Source organism: Hemibagrus wyckioides, linkage group LG16 (genome assembly GCF_019097595.1).
Source record: "Hemibagrus wyckioides isolate EC202008001 linkage group LG16, SWU_Hwy_1.0, whole genome shotgun sequence".
Classification (NCBI taxonomy): Eukaryota; Metazoa; Chordata; class Actinopteri; order Siluriformes; family Bagridae; genus Hemibagrus; species Hemibagrus wyckioides.
The window spans coordinates 602,501-625,054 of NC_080725.1; the positions used below are offsets into that span (position 1 = coordinate 602,501).

The 22,554-nt window shown below is 40.9% G+C and overlaps 1 protein-coding gene across 3 annotated transcripts in view; it reads right to left on the reverse strand.

The window, feature by feature from the left end:
• tln1 (talin 1) overlaps positions 1 to 22,554 on the reverse strand; it is a 68,896-nt gene that overhangs the window by 21,953 nt on the left and 24,389 nt on the right. For 2 of the 3 annotated variants that reach the window (XM_058412744.1, XM_058412743.1), the window contains 33 exons: positions 19,570 to 19,732; positions 18,316 to 18,413; positions 17,314 to 17,443; positions 16,987 to 17,139; positions 16,623 to 16,765; positions 15,921 to 16,048; positions 15,637 to 15,697; positions 14,991 to 15,095; positions 14,682 to 14,837; positions 13,634 to 13,735; positions 12,594 to 12,670; positions 11,935 to 12,115; positions 11,499 to 11,612; positions 11,256 to 11,364; positions 10,762 to 10,970; positions 10,581 to 10,679; positions 10,428 to 10,487; positions 8,666 to 8,833; positions 8,184 to 8,478; positions 7,774 to 7,940; positions 7,322 to 7,450; positions 6,235 to 6,348; positions 5,793 to 5,906; positions 5,549 to 5,683; positions 5,317 to 5,445; positions 4,679 to 4,781; positions 4,174 to 4,382; positions 3,805 to 3,924; positions 2,769 to 2,966; positions 2,515 to 2,654; positions 1,374 to 1,467; positions 142 to 231; positions 1 to 25 (listed from right to left, as the gene is read on the reverse strand). The exon at positions 1 to 25 is cut by the window's left edge and continues 98 nt beyond it. In XM_058412744.1, coding sequence (XP_058268727.1) covers positions 1 to 25; positions 142 to 231; positions 1,374 to 1,467; positions 2,515 to 2,654; positions 2,769 to 2,966; positions 3,805 to 3,924; positions 4,174 to 4,382; positions 4,679 to 4,781; positions 5,317 to 5,445; positions 5,549 to 5,683; positions 5,793 to 5,906; positions 6,235 to 6,348; positions 7,322 to 7,450; positions 7,774 to 7,940; positions 8,184 to 8,478; positions 8,666 to 8,833; positions 10,428 to 10,487; positions 10,581 to 10,679; positions 10,762 to 10,970; positions 11,256 to 11,364; positions 11,499 to 11,612; positions 11,935 to 12,115; positions 12,594 to 12,670; positions 13,634 to 13,735; positions 14,682 to 14,837; positions 14,991 to 15,095; positions 15,637 to 15,697; positions 15,921 to 16,048; positions 16,623 to 16,765; positions 16,987 to 17,139; positions 17,314 to 17,443; positions 18,316 to 18,413; positions 19,570 to 19,699 — 4,285 coding nt within the window. In that variant the 5' untranslated portion in view covers positions 19,700 to 19,732. The remainder of the gene's footprint in view (positions 26 to 141; positions 232 to 1,373; positions 1,468 to 2,514; positions 2,655 to 2,768; positions 2,967 to 3,804; positions 3,925 to 4,173; positions 4,383 to 4,678; positions 4,782 to 5,316; positions 5,446 to 5,548; positions 5,684 to 5,792; positions 5,907 to 6,234; positions 6,349 to 7,321; positions 7,451 to 7,773; positions 7,941 to 8,183; positions 8,479 to 8,665; positions 8,834 to 10,427; positions 10,488 to 10,580; positions 10,680 to 10,761; positions 10,971 to 11,255; positions 11,365 to 11,498; positions 11,613 to 11,934; positions 12,116 to 12,593; positions 12,671 to 13,633; positions 13,736 to 14,681; positions 14,838 to 14,990; positions 15,096 to 15,636; positions 15,698 to 15,920; positions 16,049 to 16,622; positions 16,766 to 16,986; positions 17,140 to 17,313; positions 17,444 to 18,315; positions 18,414 to 19,569; positions 19,733 to 22,554) is intronic. The other variant, XM_058412745.1, reaches the window with a different exon arrangement.

The following is a 22,554-nucleotide window of genomic DNA, read 5'->3' on the forward strand; positions in this document are numbered from 1 at the left end:
TGCCTGCCATAGCTTCACCCAAAACCTGCAGGTCAAACAAAACATCATCACACACATGACTAAAAATACTTCGGAGTCACCTACAGACCCAAAACAACACGCAGGAAAAAAAGTCTACAAGTGCAAGGATCCGCTGTTCACCTTGGAGTTCTCCATCACACTGTCGATGCAGTCAAAGTAGCCCATGTCGTTCACTGCCTCGGTCGGGTTCTCCAGCATGCCCCGCACCGTCTACACACACACACACACACTTTAGTTAAAAAAATCCACCTGATGGTGCACAAATAAAGCTGAACCTAACTTAAGTCATCTATCATTACAGCCACATTCTCAATATCTGAATGATTTAAATGATTATATAGGTGACTGATATAACAGTAAGGTACCATTTACACAACAGATTGATTTATATTTATAGTACACTGACCAACTACAGGTTTCATAACAAGAGAGATGAGAGCAAATAAATACAGCACTATAGACCAAATGGCCGATTAGACGTTTGTCCATTACACCGTTATTTATTTATTTATCAATAACTTTTCTCTCGTTTGTTCATAAACAGTTTGTTTCTTAATGTCTTTTTCAACAAACCCAAAAACCTGTCTCTAAATATCGTGATGCACACTGTATATGAGGTTATATTACATTTTTTGCATAAGAGTGAATAGCAGAGCATTATAAAGGGAACATCAGAATAAAAATTGCTTAGAATTACTATTTCAGAGCAGAACTACAGTGGTGACTGGTACATTTCTCTTATTTGTTGCAGAACTACAGATAGAGATGTAAGCTTGGTTTATGCTCTTGGCATTAAAGATGTGTAAACTCTTATGGAAGAGTCCAGCATTCCCTTAGTTTAAGTAGTAGTTACAAAAATATGCCATTTTGCCCATATACTCCATCATGCCAGAGCGGATTTATCAGGAAACAGACGAGCTACCACAAAATAAAATAGAGCAACTGTGGGTCTGTTAAACCCAAGGTAAAGTGACAAAATAAATGAAAACAATATTTTTGCACTGCTGCCTGACCGGTTTGTGCCCGAGCACTTCTTAATCAATCACTATAAAGTTATAACGCTATACACTGACCACTAGTATGTAAGTACAGTGCAGAAACGCAAACGCTGATGAGTGGTACGTCATGTGACAACTATAGTGCCTGTAATTATTACTGCTTCCTGCTATATGACAGGACTTTACATGAATGACCAGCCAACGACCAGTCAAACGCAACTTTTTTCAACCTCACATTGTAAATCTGAGCTACAATAGCCTGTTTCACACATATGAACTCTTAAGGCATAAACCTAAAGAGAGAGAAAGAGAGCACAATAAAAAACAGAATCAAATGTGAAAGGAGAGAAATACCTCGAGCTCCCTCAGTGCGTTGTCACATTCCTTCTGACCCGGTGCTTGCTGTGTACACATGGTGATCAGCTGGTTGATGCTGTCAGTCACGGCACTGTTAAAACCAACGGAGAAAGGAGAAGACGTGAGAGATATGAGATACGCATGAGATGAGGGAGAGAGGGAATGTGTGGGAGAAGGAGGGAGAGTTAGAGACATGGTGATGAGGAAAACATAGAGATTGGGGAGAGGGAGAGATACGGGAGTATAACACAGTCCGCCCACACACGTTACCACGCACTAGCTTCCATCTCACTCTCTGTTTCTTTCTCTCTCTCTCTCTCTCTCTCTCTCTCTCTCTGACTCAGCTTAGCTCTTGAGTGGCAGTATAGGAATAGGAGTTTGGTAGTCCTGGCTCTAAAAGGCTGTCATACCCACTCACATTACATAATTGTTCCCTTTTCCTCTTAAACGTATAAAATCAACAGGACAGAGCTCCCAGGCTGTAGCATAGGCTGGTATAAAAAGAAGACAATGCGGGGTGTGTGTGTGTGATTTGTAGGAACATGTTAGAAGCTTATGTCACTTTTAACGCCACTGTGTAACTTCCTACAGTGCCTAAACAAGTTCAGAACTCTGTGTTAAAAACAAACAAGCACATACAAAACAAAGACAAATCACTCAAAGGTTTATCATTTTTAAAAGCATCTCTAGACCTGTAATAAACTGAATATTGAAATGCAATGGATCAGACTAGTTTCCTTATTTCAGGGTTTTGTTTAAAGGTTTCGGATCCAAACTCCTTTTTCCAGTAGGCGGACCAGAGTTGGTCAGTTTTTACCTAAAAGCCAACCCACAAATCATAAATGATAATAACTAAGCAGTAGGAGTAGGTTGAGGTCCACTGCAATTTCGATCTAATATGCAGGCTGCATAGATCTAATCTAAAAACATCTAAACAAAAGTGATGATCTTGGTGAATGACAATTATCAGATAATTGTGACACTTGACTGTCTGAATCAGTCAGACAGATATCATATCAGACACCACCATCAAAGAGACTGACTGAAACAGAGTCCTGTGAGTCAGTTTGGTCTGACTGGGTTAAATAGATGTTTGAAGAGAGATGAGACAAGCAGAACTAATGTGTGGGGTTCTAACCGTGCAGCAGCAGCCAACTGGTTCTTCAGGTTGGGGGAATTGGGGTCAGTAGACAGAGCCTTGGCTGCCAACAGCAGCTTGCTGGATGACATAGAAATGGTCTTCAGGTTGGTCACCACCTGAGTCTGGTCTTCTTTAGACTGTGCAGAAAGAAAAACAATGAAATCATAAAAGAAAAGATATAGTTTTCAATATTAATATGTTTATATTTATAACCATCATAAACTTTACATCTAAAGAAACTGAGCGCCTACCTGGGATTGACCAGCCATGTCCACTCCAGCCTCCAGGAAGTGGCTGAAGTCTTGGCCGAACTTGCCCGATGCCTTGGCCAGGTCCTGCGTGGTTCCACGAGATGCCTGCACCAGCTCATTGGCTGACTGGTTGAGGCCGGCGGCCGCCTGGTTCAGGTTCGCCTGAGCTTCCTGGAAGCTCTTCCCACTAGCTGGGAACTGAAAATTGAGAGAGGAAGGAGTTATAGATAAATTTATTGAAATATCCCTACAAATGGGTTCTTTAGTGCATGTATACTATTAAACTGCTTTATTTTTTCACTCTGTGTTGTAAAAGATTAAAATATACACTGGGTCGACATAAATGGCTTGTGTCTCTATCTAAAAATAGCTGGTTCCGGATTAAACTTACAGGAAATATAGCCTAAAGCCTGGTTTATAATGTGTACGATTGCAGAGACAGCATGGTTTAAACACTCACATGTGTATCTTATGTACATCTGGAGGATTAAAAGCGATGCCCACTATCGGCACACGGCAGATGTTAATCAGGAAATGTTTACAGAAACACACGTGTTTCTGTGCCGCAGCGCACGCGCACACGCACCGTTCATTTCCTGCTAAAACTTTCCCCTGATGATGAGACTCATGAGCTGCATCTCATATAAAACATTACTACACAATCTCCTTACTAACTAGACTAAGTATTTTACACAAATTATTTTGGAATATGGGTTTGCAAAACATTGAAATGAGAGGTTTCTGGAATTTCAGACACACAGTTTGTTCAGTCCGTTGTGAACAATACGTTTTACTGACATTGTGTTTTTATTAATTAACAGAAAACATGAACCTATCTTTACAGGCAATTTTCTGCAACAAAAACTGCTAAATTAAATTCAATTGTAGATGTATGTAATATACACATTTTATACTGCAACATCACATGCTCGCTTTGTTGGATATCATCTCAGGAACCAACCAACAGATTATGCTGGTTTTCAAATGAGGTGTGAAATACATTAGCAACGTAATCTAAAGAGGCAGCTGTTCTCACCTGATCAGAAAGCAGCTTTTTGCTGGCCTCTCCCACAGTCCTAATGGCATTATCCACATCTCTCTGTCCAGGAAGGCAGTTAACACATCGGTTCAGAGCCTGAGACACAGCCTTGGCCACCTGAATGAACACACATAACACAACACACACCAGCAATTATCATCTGTTCTGAGACAACTCTTAATAGAACACTAATCATAGATTACTTGAAACGGAAAACATTTATCTTTTCAAATGAGTGAGCTCTCTGATGCAACCAGCAGCATCATGAAGTCTGACATCAGCAATTAAAGGGAGGTTTTTATCCTAAATATAAACCAGCTGCACTAGAGTGTCAGACTCTTCTACAAATGGGATTGCATGTCGAACCTGGGCAAGTCGCTGCTGGCTGTCTGGGTCTCCAGGTTTGGCAATAGCTCTTTTGGTCTCTTCGACTAGGTTGCCCGATTTGTCGAGGACATCTCCAGCGCAGTCCAGCATGGCATTGCACGCCTGTGGGTCGTCTGTGGTCGCAGCCACTCCACGGGCTGCAGAGGCCAGAGAGCGGAGAGCCTGGGCCACATCACGTGCGGCCATGCCTGTAAAGGAGCATGCATTATTCACAATGAAATAATTTTATATTAAATCATAAATTGATGCTACAGTTGATTGCCAAAAATATTATCCAGATTTATGGATGTGATTTTCAGTAAAAGTTTATAACGTTTATGATTACTATAAATCACTACAGGTAGGGGGGTGCTTTAGGATTCACTTGCAGAATAAACATAGAAATATATCATGAGTGAACCATCCAGTATCAATATCCAACACAGAAGATTAGTTACTCTTGAATTTAAGAGTAATTGGGTTGATTGTTTGATAGCATGCTCACCAGTGTAATTCTCATTGCCCTGTGTAGCTTCACTCAGTAACTGGGCAACAGCGGAGCTCACTGCCTTGGTGTTGGAGCCCAGGTCCTGAGAGCACTTCTCCAGCTGATACACACACACACACACACACACACACACAAAGAAGATACACAGACACCAGTGTGAACTCACTGATGAAGAGTACGTGACTTGTCAGTGTTTGTGATTATGCGTATTTTATCACACTCTCAGAAGTGTGAGCAGGACTTCCACTTCTCATTCTCTTAATGTTTAGTATTGTTAAATATATAGTGACACAGATGAACAGATCAGAAGACTGCAGCACAGATAAACAAAGACATATATCAATAACTAGCCGAGAGGAAATCCTCCAACCACTGCAGTTGTGTGTGTACTAGTGCTTGCCCCGTGACAGGAAGTGTGTGAAAAATTGGTGACAGAGCGTGGGAGCCTATGAGAAATGTTGCACTGTGGATTGAGCAGACGATAAACTGAACAGTAAGAGAACGGAAATATGGTCTCTCTCTCTCTCTCTCTCTGTTACTTTCGGTACTGATATGTTCTCTCTATTTATGCAGCTTTATATCTATAAAGACAAGTATTGGTGTGTGTGCGTTTTAAACAGTGAAAACATGAGTACCGTTTCTCCAGGAAGAGGTCGGAGTTTTCCTTCAGCTGCTGAGGCTTTAGCCTCCTGCATGTCTTTCTCTAACCCTCTTATCATATTCAGAGCATTATCAATCTCCAGAGGACCACATGCCTCCTGAGCCTGGAAAAAAGAATGCTCGGGGTAAAACTGATAGAGTTCCAGATATAGTTAGTGATAAGTTATAAATTGTTAATTATAGACATTATTATAATATATCTATTACCTTTTGAGCGGCCGTGCGAAGTTCAGCCAATGCACTGGCCAGATTTTTGGCACACTGGCTGAGCTGCATGGCAGAGGCCTGGTCACTAATAGTGGGCACTGTAGCCTTGGCTGCAGTCACCATCTTGGCTCCAGGCTGACAGAAAGATAAAAAGGACATCGTGAGCCACAATATCTACTTTCAAACTTACTTACTTTTCCAAAATAAGGACAGCATCTTGAAAAGACTGAGCTGTGCAAAGAACCTGCAGGAAGTTCTGGCTGGCTCCAATTAGGGCAAGCTGAGCACTGGGACTGTCAGGCTGCGCCTGGCTGCCTCTCACTCCCTGCACCAGCTGGGGGATCTGGTCTGCCACCACCTGTCAATCAAACACTTCTGGCATCACAAAGACATCATGGAAAAATGTAGCATGTGTGCTAGACACTGTTAAAGCTCATGCAGTTGCTAAAGCTTGTTACCTGAGAAGCAAAACATTAACATTCATTCCGAAACATCTAAGAATTTCATTATACATATTGAAGAAATCTGAAGAGCATCTTCAGAGCACCTTTTGTGTCTCAGCAACCATACTCTCTTATCCCACAGTGTTTACGTTCTGTGGTAAATGCACTCTGGAGATTTAATGCGGTCGAAACTCTGACCTCATCATGATACTGCAAAGGCAGGAAGTGAACCTATGAACCTACCTTGCAGCTCTGAACAAGTTGCTGTTGTGCAGCCGGGTTCTTGTTTGACGAGGCAGCGTGCTGGGCGGCAGCTATGATCTGAGTCGCGGATGCGGCGGCTTGTTTTGCAGCGTTCTGCAGGAAATGTTCGCTTGATTAAACATCACAACAGCACACCAGAGACATGTTTATCCAGAGCTGATTCTAGTCATTTACAAAGAACAGTGTAAAAAAAAAAAAAAAGAAAAAAAGAAAGAAAAAGAAAAGGAAGAAAAATGCACAGAACCGCAACCCTGATAAACTACAGACCAAAAAAGGTTCCTGAAAGGTCAGAAATCACAGTTCAACCAAGCCATCTATTGATGAATTTGAAACATTTCATTAGAGAGGATTTGTATCACGAGCTGGATTTACTACTTTATCTATCTCTATCTGCATGAGATTCACGCAAAACAAGAATGAAGTGGTGCCATTAGTGTATAAACTGTTACAGTCAAACAGCATCGGTGTAACACTGCTCCGATTATTCAGATTAAACATGAATCTAACAAACTGTTCTACTTTTTGATGCTATATAAAAGAAAGCTATCAAAACATGGCCCTGGGGTTGTTTAATTTAAAACAAAATGCCACTTCCTCATTTGGGATTTAGAAAGTGCTTGCTCCACTATTCAAACATGAAACTCCTGGGAATTTAGCTATTCTTGTCAACATCCACTCCCAGTGCATCTTCTCACAAAAGCAAAGTATTTCTTTTTTTTTCAACGTAGGATCACCATGTTCTGTGCCTTTTGAGCTCTCATACTGCTTAGAGATAAAATGACAAGCTGAAACAATCTCAGCATTAAAGCACCTCGTCTCACAGTTTGGCCAAATCTTCTGTTCCCAGACATGTTTTGACCGGTTAGAAACGTTTTGAAAGTTTGATATTTTACCAGGCATACGAGCACCCCAAGCTAACAGAACATTAGGAGCGGGAATCTATCAGACTTTGCAGACCCATTTGCTTAAGGTTTATTGGTTATAAATGATATTAGAGTGAGACCACTTGGGGGGGGGGATTTTCCATTTTTTCCCTGTAGTTTTGTTTTTTTAAATCTGTTCTCACCTCCAGCTTGTTGACCAGCCTCTTTTTGATGGCGTTCTGTGCTGCTGCATTGGTGGCCATGCGCAGACCCTCAGCAGCCTCACGCAACTTCTGCTGCTGCTCCTCACTGTCAGGGTTGGCAGCAGCACCCTGTGTTCATGCGCACAGACATTCACACACAATATGGCTATAATTCACTTCAGGGTGTGACATCTATTCAAAGAGAAGTAGCAATCAAATTCATGGCAATAATTCTATTCTACATGAAAGCTTTAATTCCACATGAAAGCTGCCATTTATTATCAGCTTTAACCTTCCACATATCCTGCTGTTATAAAATATTTAACAGGATTGGACTTGTAAGTCATTCTTTCATTAACTGTGCTTTGGTAAGAAAACTTCTGCTCTGCATCTATAAATCCTCAGCTCAGGATGAGGTCATAAAAACAGTGCCTTTATCTCAGGTCACGCACCTTGGCTGCCTCCACCATCTTGGCGGTGGCATCGGCCAGAAGCTTCGCAGCCGAGAGCAGTTTACGGGAGTTCTCTAGGTCTGTCTCTCCCTCCGCATCTGCTTTAATAGCGTTGACCAGATCAGATGTGGCCTGGGCCAGGATCCGTGCCTGTCGGACCATCTCACCTTAACAAACCATCAGGAAGAGAGAGCTTAGTCTGGGTACTGCAGTACCAGCATAACGCTAACAAGAAGGATAAACATACACGTGACATTTACGATATATATAAACATTTTCAAGGCAATTATAAAACTACCTTGAAGGTAACAGATGGCCATAAAATTACACTGCAGTTAACAACCACAAAAACTTGGTTTTTGGTCAAAAGCCTGTGCAATGAAATAGCCTGATAATCTCCAACATCACACCTGCATCTCCCATGGAGCTGAAGATGTTCTCGGTTACATCCAGGATGCGGTCTGTGGCCTCTCCGTGGCGCCCGATTGGCTGACCTCCGCTGGCATACTGCTTAATGTGCTGCAGCAGCTCGTTAAGAGCCTGGGTGACACCTGTGGCAGCCACGCCCACTTGCTTTAGCAGCTGCTCATCATTGGTGGCTCCCTGTGACGCCTCCACACAGCCTTCAACTGATTTAGCCACCAGTTTTCCTGCCTCAATCAGCTGCTCCTGACATACTGGGGAACTGATGGTAGGAGCCACCACCTGGAGACACACACAGAAGCATGAGGCTTAATCACTGATTCTGTCCAAAGGAATTATCTCCACATGGCTGAAGCCATAATGAAGCATAAATGCACAAATCCTAAAAGAAGAAGCCTTAAGCAGACAGAAATGTGGTGCAAGTTGTCTGACTGACTGCGTGTCTGTATAAATGTGTTTTATTCCTCACCCGTGTGCATGCCACCAGCTGAGAGGTGGACAGGGCACACTGTGTGGCAGCAGCGATGACCCGGTTTTGCTGAGCTGAGTCTTCTGTCTTCTGAGCCACGTTCTTTGCCTTCAGGACCAGAGTTGCTGCTGCTGTAGCTACAGCTTTAGCCAGCTTCATCAGCATGTCCTGCAAGAACGCGCGCCAATGCGCACACACATTTTAGTTTTTACCATTGATTTGTTTTGTGCAGACTCGAGCTCAATTGGGCTTTTGATTTATGTGTTAAGTTTATGATTATTTCATTTGTAAATTCTTCTTCAAATTAACCACAATGTGAGATATTGGTATATCACTAAAACAGCCTGACAGTTGCTTGACATGAACATCTCAGCTAGGCAGTGCCACTCCTATCACCTGTCTATCCTTTAAATCACAGGACAAGTGAGTGTTCAAGATATATTCAGTGATTTTTTGATTTTACAATGAAGTTATCTGAAGCTGGCTGCTTTCAAACTGAGAAATTAAACCAATACAGCCCCTCATTTTAAACTGACAGGCAACTCGGCTGACAAGCCCCACATCCAGAATGGGTGGAAATTTGTGGAATGTGGACATTTGTGGTCCACATAATTTTCTTTCGGCTGTTTATTGAGATGCCTCACACACCAGTGTCTCTACTGAGCATATAACTTTACTGAAGGAGAATATAAGTAATCTGACTTCATGGACTACAATCATCACGGAGCCACCATTAAGTGTTACAGAAATGTAAAACTGAAGTCCTAATATGATGAACAGAAAATCCAACAGGAAGATATCTGATACGTAAATGTAATAAATACTTACACATACAAGAGAAAAACCTACAGAGTGAGCAGAAACGATCCCATTCTACTGCGGCAAAAAAAAGTCTGATATTATTATTAAGGGTCACTGCCACAGATTAGTCCCGGGCACTTTGCAAAAACAAGCCGACGGGACTCTTGTTAAAATTACTGTCACTGAAGAAAGAAAGGACTGATTACTCCTAAAATATAATGTAAGCTGTTCACTAGTCTAAATAACTGATTACCCTAGCTAAACTAAAAGACCCATACCTTTTTAGAAAAAGAGATTATTCTTCTTACCAACTGAGATATTTTGTGAGCAGATTACGTTTATACACTACACAATTACAGACCCCACACCAGATGTTTTCACTCAACAATTATGAAGATAAGGAGCAGAGTGTAGGTTCAAATGATAATGTTTAAAGTAAGGCTGCACAATACTGACAAATATTACACTGATACACATTGGGATCAGCTCATGAACGTGTGCAAATTATTTTTAATTAATTAATTAATTGATTATTTAATTAATAAATTAATTTACACCCCCATGACTCCTAACAATGCCATTATTTATTAAAGCATGCATAAAAAACTATATGGAACCTCAGAGAGAAGATAATTAGTAAAATGTGGTTTTTTAAAGTGCTCAGAAATGGCAAGCTTTGTCCAATGTTGTCATCACTATATTGTGCAACATTACTTTAAAAGTATAACTTCACAGAAATACCCTGCTTTTGATAAACAAAAATATATTGCATGTGAAAACAAATTTCAATGAAACAAAGCAGTAAATGTTCTCTAAATTGTTGAGTGAAGTTCCATAATAAGTAGCCCACATTTTGATTGAATGTGTTCTCCAGCTAGAGTAAAGGAAGTGTGATTATGGAAGAATTAGTATGATTGGCAGGTGAAAATTAATTACTCTTCTTCGGAGGGCGTTTTGTTACCAGCATTTGACTATAATGATGAATCCGTCTCGTGTGTCTGAATGATCCTCTGCCTAAGGACTGATTAAAGGTCATGACAAAGAAAATTCAGGTTAAATTTGGTTACTTGGTTGCTTTCGACTCTGAAGAGTGTATGTAAATAGGTTATCCCACCTGGAACTGCTGGTCAGCGTCACTCTCTCCTATCTGCTGCAGCAGCTCTCCGCTGGCCTGGCCCACGTTACCTGCAGCCTGTAGGAGGTTCTGGCGAGGCTGTGAAGGACACACTGGTGTTAACATACGTGTGGTGATACTGCACCTGAGTGTTTGAGCACTGAGGGAGACAATGTGGTACCTCAGCGCTGGCAGGTTGAGCGGTCTTTAGCATGTCCGACACAGCACAGGCCAGGTTACGGGCAGCACCCAGGAGCTGCTGTCCATTTCCACCCTCGTCCTCCATCAGAGCCGCCAGCAACTTTACACCCTTGGACATTTCAGTCAGGTTGGAGGAGATAGTGGTCACTGCGCAGCCCACGGCTGTATAGTCCGTCTCCGCTGGATCCCCTATGACACAGACAGCATGTTCTAAGTGTGTGTGTGTGTGTGTGTGTGTGTGTATGAAAGCAGCCTCTGGTTGGGGTGCTGATGTTCTAAATGTCTTGATGTTGCCTATAAGCTGTTGATGATCATAGATACAAACCAGGCTTAATTCGAAGACACTGGTACTAAGCAAACAGATTTCCTGTTGATTTTCAACTAACCCTTTATTTGCTACTGAATTTAAAATGTATTTTAAAGTTAGAAAATTAGAGTTTGAATTAGCAACAACATGTTTGCATGTGGACTCACCTGCAGTGAGATTAACCATAGATGCTGTTCCTGCAGTAATAGCATCCACCTGAGAGTGAATTTCATGTTTGGACTCATCCATCTTGTTCTTCCTCCAGGCTTGAGAGGCCTTACAAGCAAAACAATTTGGGACGAGGACATAAAAATTAAGATTACTACCAGATGTCTGAACCAAAGATAAGTCTGTATTGCTTACAACGAGAGCGTATAAAAAGAAGTATAAAAAGGGTGGCTGTGTCTCACCGCATCAGTGCCCAGTGGTGGTAGAGAGTCAAAGTCAGTCAAAGAGGCCTGGGCTGCCTGCACTGCCTGCATACTGGAGTTAATGGTGCCGGTCAGAGCCTGTTGAGCTGAGGTCTGCAACAGGTAAGACATAGAGTTTTACTCTAGAACTAGTCTGCATTTCTGAGGTAACTTTATACAAAGTTCTGAGGCAGAATTTATACAAAGATTTGACAGTGTCAATTTGCTCAGATTTGTTATTTATTTATTTGCATGCTCTCGTTGGCAAATAACATGATTGTGCACAGAAGTAAAAATATTAACAGAGATCCAATTTAATGCAAAAGGAGTGGAAAAGCACTTGACCAATCAACACAGTACCTGATTCAGCAGAAACAGTCTGTGTTTAATCAGCTGTATCAAGTGTTTTACTTAGTCAGTATTTGGTAAAGCTCACCAGCGGTGGCATGTGCCCAGTGTGCATTTGGCCAGTGGTGATTTGCTGCTTGGCCTTAGGCATGGAGCCTGTATAGATGCACTCTGGACCTCCTGCACCTGGGCGCATGATGACAGGTAGGGCCACAGAGCCTGTCTCCACCCTCTCCACCTTATTAAACTGCTGCTGCAGCACTGTCGATCTGTGAGCAATGAATACCAGAAAGGTTAGCCATGATATACATGGTGGAAATCATGGGATTTAAAATAAACTAATACACAGTCATTTAGAATGCTGCAGTACATTAAAATAAAAATATAGTGATCAAAAACACAAAAGACTCAAGAGAGATAATGGATTTGTTAGAAAAAAAAGGCAGGCATAGCAATCACAGATTTGCCTCAAACCTTATTTGCATTTCATTTTGCAATTGTGAAAGAAGCGTCTTCATTTGAATAAATGCCATTAGAGATTTTCAGAATTTGGATATGGTTTCATTTCATCTTCTCTATGAAAAACTGGTCGGTGCTGCATATCTGCTTTAGAATGAACATTTTAGCTATTCTTTTAACTCTCCATCAGTTAAAAAAGCTTCTCGAATTCAGACAATGTTTGCATTCTGGAGTAAACACATTTATCACACAACAACCAGAGATGACCGCATGGACCATCATGCTTACTTTTTAGGTGAAACAGAATCCTCCAGCATGGTCGACTCCTCATCCCCCTCCAAGCCAAAGTGGTCTTTGCTCTTTTTCTGTGGACACAAAGATGTTCACACGGTTAGTTCCTGTGACTTTTCCCATGTTATATATCACAGGAGCCTGAAAGAAGCACTTTGTTGCCAAGATATTTACTCCACAAAGGACAAGCACCGAGGTTTGTTGTGGAATTCCTCAATCTCCTGTTTGCAACTTCACGCAAACATGCTACAATGCAGATAAGGTCTTCAAATAAAACTAACTGGAAAACCTCGCGTCTGTTAGGGGCGATGGAAAATAGATAACTGTGAGATAGACACTTACTATAGAAATGCTAATTGTGTGGGTGTGTGAGAGAGAGTGTGAGAGAGAGAGAGAGAGGCTCTGGGTTGTTGATCAGAAGATCGGGGTTGAAGCCCAAACACCACCAAGCTGCCTGTGTTGGGCAATTGAGCAAGGCCCTTAAAGCTCTCTGCTAAAGGGGCACTATATCATAGCTGCCCCTGTGCTCTGACCCCAACTTCCTCAGCTGGGATATGTGAGGAAAAGTATTTCACTGTGCTGTAACATGTGTGTGGCCATAATAATACAGGCTTCTGTTAAATAAAAACTAAAAAAACACAACCCATAATTTTGCCTTGTAAATGAACCAGGAAGTAACGAAGTTTGACCACTACACTGCTGCATATTTTTGTGCTGGAAAATGAAGCAATTTCAGCCACAGACATTAGTCAGGGTGTGTCTGGAATGATTGCATTTCACCAATCGATGGTGTATGCTCTATTTTTAGCTCTACTGATACTGAAAGATGAGTAATGCTGAACAGTACAGAAAAGATTATTGTACTGTTGTATATGAATATGTAGTGTATTATTGACATTTGTTGTCAGACCATTGTACAATGTATTATATGTAAAATGGCTCACTGGAGAAAACAACATTAATCAGGATAACAGCTCATTCGCCAAGACGCATCATGGCAGCAAGCTACACCGTTCAATTCATTAAGAAGCAGTTACCTTTTTGAGGATGATGTCGATGTACCCAGCAATCAGCTGTGCGATCTGTTCTCCTTCAGTGGTCTGGACTGAGTAGTAGCCATCCTGATAATCTCCAAAGTCCTATAGAAATGACAGCGATAAGGTGTTACAGTGGGGTATAAAAACATTTACTAAATTGTGAAAACATCTTACAACTTCATACAACTCCATGATCATTCAGAATGTTTACTTATTCCTGCATCTTACATGCTGCAGAATGTAACATGAATATCATTCTCATTCAGTAGGCTTCTTGTCTGAGCTGGACAATAGATTTTTTTTTAGGCTTTTCCACTAATAACAGAGCTTGCATTACAGTGACAGAATGTTAAAGCCCTGATGGCTGTCCACAGATGGTTCATGTTCACACTGATGCTGCTTGAGAAATAATATGAACTGGCCACAGCTTTAATACCAAGTGTGTTTCTGACAGCTTCCAGCTTTTTGGTAATTTGCCAGGAAATAGTTTCTTGAATATTTCCCCAGACATTCAAAAATAAAAATAAACACTGACAAGCACGTAGCCTCGTTTCCATTCAAGATGTGAAAAGGATATTTTAAGAATCATGCCATGAATATCAAGCACTGTTTATTGTTAGTAGTAGTATTTATTATTATTATTATTATTATTATTATTAAAGAGGAACTATGCTGGTTTTTTTCTCTTTTGAAAAAAAAAAATTACATTAATGACAAATAAAACAAAACTTTCTTCTTGTGGATCAGAAACATTTTATAGAGCTATTATGCAATTAAATGCATCATAAGACACATCGGCTCGAAGGAATTACATTCAAACATGAAATTACAGCAAACACGTTCCTATTTTACTGTTAATGCAGAATTCAGGACTTAGAAAGAAAAACAGGTCAGATAAGTATTTAAAACAAGAAGTACACACAACAATTCCTGTGGGGGCGGGGCTTAGGGGTCAAAGTAGGATTAAAGAGTACATGAAAGAGTAAAAGAGAAAATAAAATCTATTTTGTCTCACACACCCACACACCCACACAAAGCCTGAACTCACTAGAGTGAAGCTTTTAGGGCTAGCAGCCCAGCGCTTGATATTGGTCAGACTCCACTCCTGCATCACCTCCTTGGTCTTCTCGTCCACCCTCATCACACTCTCTTTGGTGATGCCCAGCAGGCGAGGGACCAGCTTGTTTTTTCCTTTCATTTTTTCCTGCAGGGTGGAGACACACGTCATGCAGTCTGTTAACAGGCAAACTATTTCTGGTGTTAATCACCAAACCATTTACAAGCATGCAGCACTCCGGGTGTGGGCAGTTATCTGTCATCTGAAACAGTTGCATGATGAAATTAATTATTATTTTACCTTTACTAGGAAGAAAGACACTCCGTAGGTTTTGAGAGAGCGGGCCAGTTTGACGTAGCTGACTTTGGCTTCGATCTCAGTCATATTTTGGCAGTTCTTGTGTGCCTGATTGGTGGAAAGAAAACTCAGTCACACATCCAACGCACTTATGATGATTATCAATCAGTATCAATAGTCAGGATGGGTGACTATTTCATATTAGCCTTTATAAATGACGTCCTTGGAGAGTCTGAACACACCAGAATACAAACACTAGTCATTCTAAATACTACACATGTATTGAGGTAACAGATTACTGCACATTTATTACACAGCCTTCTTACTGAAGTGCATTTGCAGCCTCGGGCATTAACTGCTTTCATCTTTTCTGAGACGGCTCTCTACAGACACCATTAAAAATAAATGTTTGGGGAACAATAAAAGATGCTGCTGCAAATGTTTTAAATTTGACCGACTCATATGTTTTCAGCGTGTGCTTTCATCCCTAGCTAGAGCAGAGAGAGAGAGAGAGAGAGAGAGAGAGAGAGAGAGAGAGAGAGAGAGAGAGAGGAAACACAGCCGCCACCAGCAGTCAAATTCCTGAGCATGCTGCTATGCTCGCCCCTACAATGACATCAAACCAGAGAGCTAAACTCGAGCCCCTTACCTGGAAAATCTTCTTCTCTCCTTTGTTTTTCACGTACTCTTTGGGTAAAAACTCTTTCAAACTAGACGGATATAAAGAGATGAGTTTTCATTTAATTGTTCAGCATAAATGTAAACAATTATTATTATGTGGAGAAAAGGAATTGGACAGTTTAGATTCAACTCAAAAGGCTTTGGTCTGACTTGACACAACTATATGACATAACTAATCCTAACAAACTAAAGAACAGAAAATAGGAAATGAGGCATAAAAATGAGGTATGATGAATAAAATTAAAAACTCACTCAAGGAATCCTGGTTTGTGTTTGGACTCGTTGTGGTCACCAAACTGGATTTGACACTGGTAACCAGCAAACTCGCAGGCTTTGTCAAAAGAGACAGGGTGGGATCCGTTCAGAATGTCGTCTCGTGCCTGTGTAGGAAACAGACTGTGTGTTAGTAAGCTTACAAATTTACTGCTCAGGATTAAAGCCAGTGCAACCAACATTTTATAATACAGATACTACAGCAAGTTGTGTTGCTTTTATGACGCACTATAAGTACTGCAGGAGTGAAATAAACCAAAAAAATTTAATACACTGTCCTAATACAATGAACTCAGCTGTACTGGTGATGGGCCAAGAAACCTATAGTTTCCAGTAACATTACTACACTGGTTAATTTTGATCGGTTGTAAAGATGCAGCCGTTACTCCGAGATCAAGAGCAGAGATTTAGAGCAGATCCCGGAACACTCGGTGCAGGACAGGAGTACACAATGTGCATCAGATTCTCTGTGAGCTTCTGAGACTGTAATGTGTATATGTGCCTACTGAAAACCTATTATGAGATTATAAAATAAGAGCACATGCTAATAAGAGTTAGTAAACATAACTCACATTCATAACATGAAATGATATTAAATTTGATCCTTGGAAACTATAGTTTGTCTGAGATTGCGAGATGTGAGAAAACCATCTTCTACCTTTGTGAGGCTGGGTTGCATACCTGTACATAGAGCAGGTTGAGCTGAACTGGGTCTCTGGAGTCTACATTCTGGTCAGAGTAGAAGAACTTCCTCCTGAGGAGCAGCATCTCCGTCTCCTCCACCCCCTGCTCACGCAGCGTTCGCCCATGGTCCAGCCAGTTCACTGAACACATAAAGCAGCACAAGATATTAAAATTCCTTTCTTAACTACAATGCAATGTGTTGCTTGTGTGAACAAAATTGTACACAATGTGGTCATTACAAACATCAACAATGAGCAACCTATTATGATGTGTTCACTCATGGCTTTTATAATCCATGTTTACATTGTCATTTTAAAACAATAAAAACTGTGGGTTTTAGTGCGGCGACACTCTGACGTACACTCATCGTCGGTGTGGAGCTTCTGCTTGAGTTTCTCCATCTTTTTGTCGTCCCTCAGGAGGGTTTTGTCTCTCTTCAGTGTCCCTGTGGTCTCCTCCTTCTTCTCCTCACCGATATCACGCACCAGGGAGTATTCATCATGATTTGTAATGCCTGAAGAGAAAACATGTTCAAAAGTAATCAACATACTCCAGAGTGACAAGAAAATTAACCTAAATACACATGACACGATAACAGATTCCACATTAAACATCGCGGTTACTGGACCATGAGGCCTGCTTTTTTTATTTATTTCTTTATATTTTTAGTGAATGTCACTCAGCACACCTATTCTGGCACAGATGGTCATGAGCAAGTCGGTGACGATTTTGGAGTCATCCACCATGACTGTTTTCACTGTCCCGTCCAACATGCGGATCTTGAGTGGCCTCTGTTTCTTCTTGTATTCAAGTGTGTCCTGCAAAAACAAGCCGTGTCAGACAAGAGACACTTTCTACCAATTCCATCTGATCTAATTAATGCACTGGAGCTGTACTAATTGACTGAAAAGGTAACTCAAAGCTAAAACAGATATTTTGCTGGATGGACCTGTGATGCAGCTTTGTGTAGGTGTGATTAAACAGTGCTTTATGAGTCCTGCTCATATCACCATGCTGTGTTAAAGACTGAGCATGCTGAAAATGACTGAAGTCTCTACTAAGACATATTTCAGTAAGTGGATCAGATCCGGTCCAAAGAATCCACAGAATTATAGCAGACATGTCTCGAAACATCACAGTCATTTAAGTGCAATGAGCACCTACTATTAGCCACTTCTGAATTTTATTTAGTTCATGTGCAGTAATAATGAAACCACTGCATTTCATGTCAGAAGATTGTTTTTCACTGCTAAAAATGAACAAGGGCTAATCCATTCTGAGAATGTTGCATTAAAGTTCAGAAAAGATGTGCCTCTTCTTAGAAAAGAAAAGTAATACTTTTACATGTGCATCATGTTCAGACGTGAAAGTGGAAGTTTGCAGATTTCAACCACTTGCTGACTTGCAAAACGTTTTGCTTTCATGTAAACTTCTGCCCAACCTTCTTCCACTGCCGCTCTGGGAGCCAACTGTGATAATGAACTCCATTTATCACTGCAGTGACAAACAATACGACAGACAAGCTGCTTCATAAAATGTAGAAGATATGGAATAATGGGTAGACCTACTAGGAATTTAAGTACATGCAGGCACACACACACACTATCCCCCTCCTCAGCAGTGTACTTTCTCTACATGGGGAAACATGTGGTAGCAAGTAGACATTCTTGGCTCAGAACGACTGACTCACCCCATTTCTCAGCATGTAGTAGTCCAGGGCTTTTCCTGCTTCCAGCCAAATGCCTTTCTTTGGGTCCTCATCTGACAGGAACAGGCCATAGTCGTTGGCTGGAGAAGGGAGAAGAGCAGGAAGAACAGTCAGCTTATTTTACTGATGCGTTTAATGTACTGAGGACACGGCAGCGTTGGGTAATAAAAAGAGTCAGTCCACTTGTGTCAGTGCAGTTATAATTACACCAGGATTATATTTATAGAAAATCCATTACAGATGTCCACAATAGCTTCGAGGTGTTAAATGGGTGCTAAAATCCGCATATCTCTTTCCCTTTTAATAAGCACTGACCTCGGCAACCACAAGAAATGACTTAAGGTGGTACTATGAAGTATAAATGATTAAATGCTCTCCCACGTCTCAGTATATAAAAGTTCTTGATGTCTTTCAACCACACAGAATAGCTCAGATCTCTTTTCCTCTCTTTTGGCATCAAAATTCAGCATTTTTACCCCTGAGGGACCATATAGTGTCTCTCTACAGTCTGCCACTTAAGATGCTGAACATTCCATATTAGTTGTTGACGTTGGCCAAAAACAGGCGCTCAAAGTGGAAAATTACTCACAGGTTTGGACAAGAATGACAAGAACCACATCCAGAGGGAAGTTATTATGTAAGACTGGAAGAACTAGCCACACCCTGATCACAGAGCAAAAAGCAGCTTTGTTAGAAACCCTGAATGCATTTTATATTCAGGGATATTTTAAGGTTTTGGCAGAGTGTTCATTCATATTTTCCTATGGGAGGGGCTTTTGTGGAGGCAGAAGGGTGGACTCAGGACTTGTTTCTCAAGAGTAACTGAGGTCACTGGATCAGCGTGCTGACCGGAAGTGTTGCACTGAACACAGAATCTGGTTTGAAGACAAAGTGCTCTGAATTCAGCAGGAAAATAAATAGAGGGGAATTTAAAAAGGCTGTCATACTCCACAACAATAAGAGCAATGCACTACAGGTTAACATGAGTGAGCAAATTGGATTAGAAAAGCTATCAAAACAATCTCTTTACAGAAATATAATGCATCATGCTTTTTCAGCAGGAGGTTAATGGCATGGCCCAGAGAACATTAACAGGTCAAACATAATCAAACTGAATATCACTATAAAATAAGTTTATTACAGGCATCTTAATCCCAAGACAAGCTCACAGACGCACAATATACATGGACATTTCAGACATTTGCCGCCGGAGGGTGTGTGTTAGGAGACACTCACGCTGGCCGAGCTGTGCTTCAGGAACTCTCTCCCGGATGATGCGACAGGCGTCGTACACCATGGTGGAGGGCTCAAACTGCATTGTTTTAACCACATTTCCCACGCCGATCTTTAGTGATAGCGCCACCATGACTGCTCTTGTGTGTCTGTGTCACTGATAAACCTGCCAAAAAAAACAAAAGACACAAATGTTTATGTACTCACATTTCAAAAAACCTTTTTCAAAATTAATATATAGGCACACTTGTGTTTTGGTGTGTGTGTTGTCATTAATCTAAGTTGTGTAAGGAGAAAGACAGCAGTACCACAAACAATTTATTATCCGATTAAAAACGTAGAATTTACAGTAACTCGCTTCTGTGGTGTCGGAACTGACACACTGCTTCATCCTGCATGTGGACACAGTTCACGTTACTGAACTGTTGACCTGTACTGTACAGTGATGTTTGTCTCTCTCTCTCTTTCACACACACACACACACACACACACACACACACACACACATCTTTTATCCCTTCAGAGATTTAAAGAGATGTCTGCTGTTAAGACATTTTATCATTATCTACCAAAACAATTGTGCATTTTTTTTTTTTTTATTTGAGAATGATTTCAATTTCTGTCATTGTTCTCTTAATCACAGAACCCCACCTGCCCCACCCATGGGTCTTGCCTAAATGATGTTTACTTCCCCTTCAGAACTTCAGATTTTAAAATAAGACTTTAGCTTCCTTGTTTTGAATAACAAAAGGGAGGAGGACAGTATTTCACAAGGCACAACATTTAAAAGTTAAACGCTGCTTGACAATAAACTCCTGATCATTTACAAGAATCACAAACTCCTCTGCTTCTCTGAATGATATCAGCATGCTGAATCTTGTAGAGGTTTGTTGAGGCACTTCTGCCTTCTACTGATCTTATTTCAAGCATTGATCATTTTACTGTGCATGTAAGGAAGGTATACGAGTTGCAGATGTGAATGAAGAATTGCTAATATGCTCAAATGTTTAAGAATGAAAAACATTCCCCATAAACAACAATACAACATGGAGTGACTGCAAAAGTAAAACAATATGTAGATGTAGGGAGTTTTTTGCCTGCTCACAACAAAATCACGACTAAACAAACCAATTTAGTGAAATCGAGGACAAGTGACCTACGAATCAAAAGCCGAAGCGATCTAGTGACCATTCAGTTTGTACCCAGTGATGGTCATTTACAAGCGCTTCAAATAGTGGGACAATCTTAAAATCTTCCTCATGTGTGTCTTTCTGCAGGCTGCTGAGAGAACGTCCAGAACGGACAGCACACCTCACCTCAGCCCGAGAAAAAGAGGAATGCCAAAGGATACGGTCAACCACTCGTCGGGTTTAAACTCCAGCATGTTAGGTGGAGCGCACAGACATGTAATTTGCATCTAACCGAAGCCTATGTAAAGTCCAACAAGCATGTGGCTTAAACTGAAACACGGTGCAACCAAATTTAGTCGTGCATAATGCAGACAACTGTAAGGAACTCGAGCTATGCTTTATGCTCTTCGTGATGTGGAAACACAGATGTAGACACGGCCTTGCTTTTAACATCGCTGACCCAAAAGAGGAAGAGCTTCATAATAGTGCTCCAAAACAGAGGAACCATTTTGAATCGAAAGTGAGAAAGGCAAACCACACGCTTACAGTAAAAAAAAAAACAAAAAAACTCTGCTCTTTAAGCTCTGGTGCAATAAACATTCTGCATTTGAGTTGTTTCTTTCAACTCAAAGAAATTCAAACACAGCAAACAATTTCACAATTTAGCATAGATTCCAGAAAAATGTCCAGAGAAGAGCTTTCCCTGTCTGCTGCTATTGTTTTGTGGTGCACATGAGAGCAGCAGTGTGCTGGCTTTCCTCAGTTAGTGATGTCACAGGAATCTCATCATCCACTAAAGCGCTTTCTTCACTGCTATTTCTCTCGACTGTCAGCATGGGTTCTATGCAGAGGGTCTGCTTGCATTCCGGCTGACCATCCCAGCAATGCCCACCCTAAATTTAGGGAACGGGACATGAGGGTAAACTCTTCATAGCAGACTCATGACAGGATTTTCACAGCTGCAACTTTAAGAGGGTTCACAGGGGGAAGGGGATGTTTCACCTTCAGCATGTCAAGTGCCAGCTAGTACAACAGTTATACTGACTGCACCACAAATCTAACACCATTTTTTTTTTGTTATTTTCTTCTTTACTACAGAGACTCACTTCCTGATTTTGAGATAAAACAGGTTTCAAGATGGCATGACCAACACGTTTTGCAGAAAGGAGTCTAACAGGAAATAAAAATGGACAAAGAGCGAGTCCTTACCCCTTAAAGTACTAAGAGCAGTTTCTAATTAGATTTTGTTGAACTTGCAGCATTAAAACACAGATGTACAAACTCTCTGCCAGAATGTGGCCCCTGGTTTATGGTGCTAGTGGTGTCTTTTAATTACTGTCAGCACCTGATTCTCAAAAATGGCATCACTACGTGTGTACATGTAAAGGTTGAGGTCATTCTTGTACACTTCTGTTTGAGTGGAGTAGCAGCTGCAAGTCCTGGAGGCCAATCGAGCGTGATCATTAGACCGCCTTCGGACATTTCAGTCAGTTCAGCTGGCTTTGAGCTGTTTTTATCCATTCTTTTATCCATTTTCATTCTACATTTATTTGAAAGTTCATGAATTCTACATGACACATTACAGCATATTTTGTAAAAATACATAGGTTTTAAAAAAAACCTGCACAAATTACAACAACCAGATTGAAAGAGTTTAATCTTTGGATTCTGCCCAAGTTTATTATCTGAACAAGTGTTAATGAACAAATACTCAAGTTACTCAGAAAGTGGGAACCTGCCCAGTTAAAAGGCCACAACCACTCTGATATTTGTGATCAGGATGTTTGAGAATTTTAGATTAGATCAGATTTCACTTTTTGTAAAAGTTCAGTAAAGTTTTCGCATATCCTGGCTTATT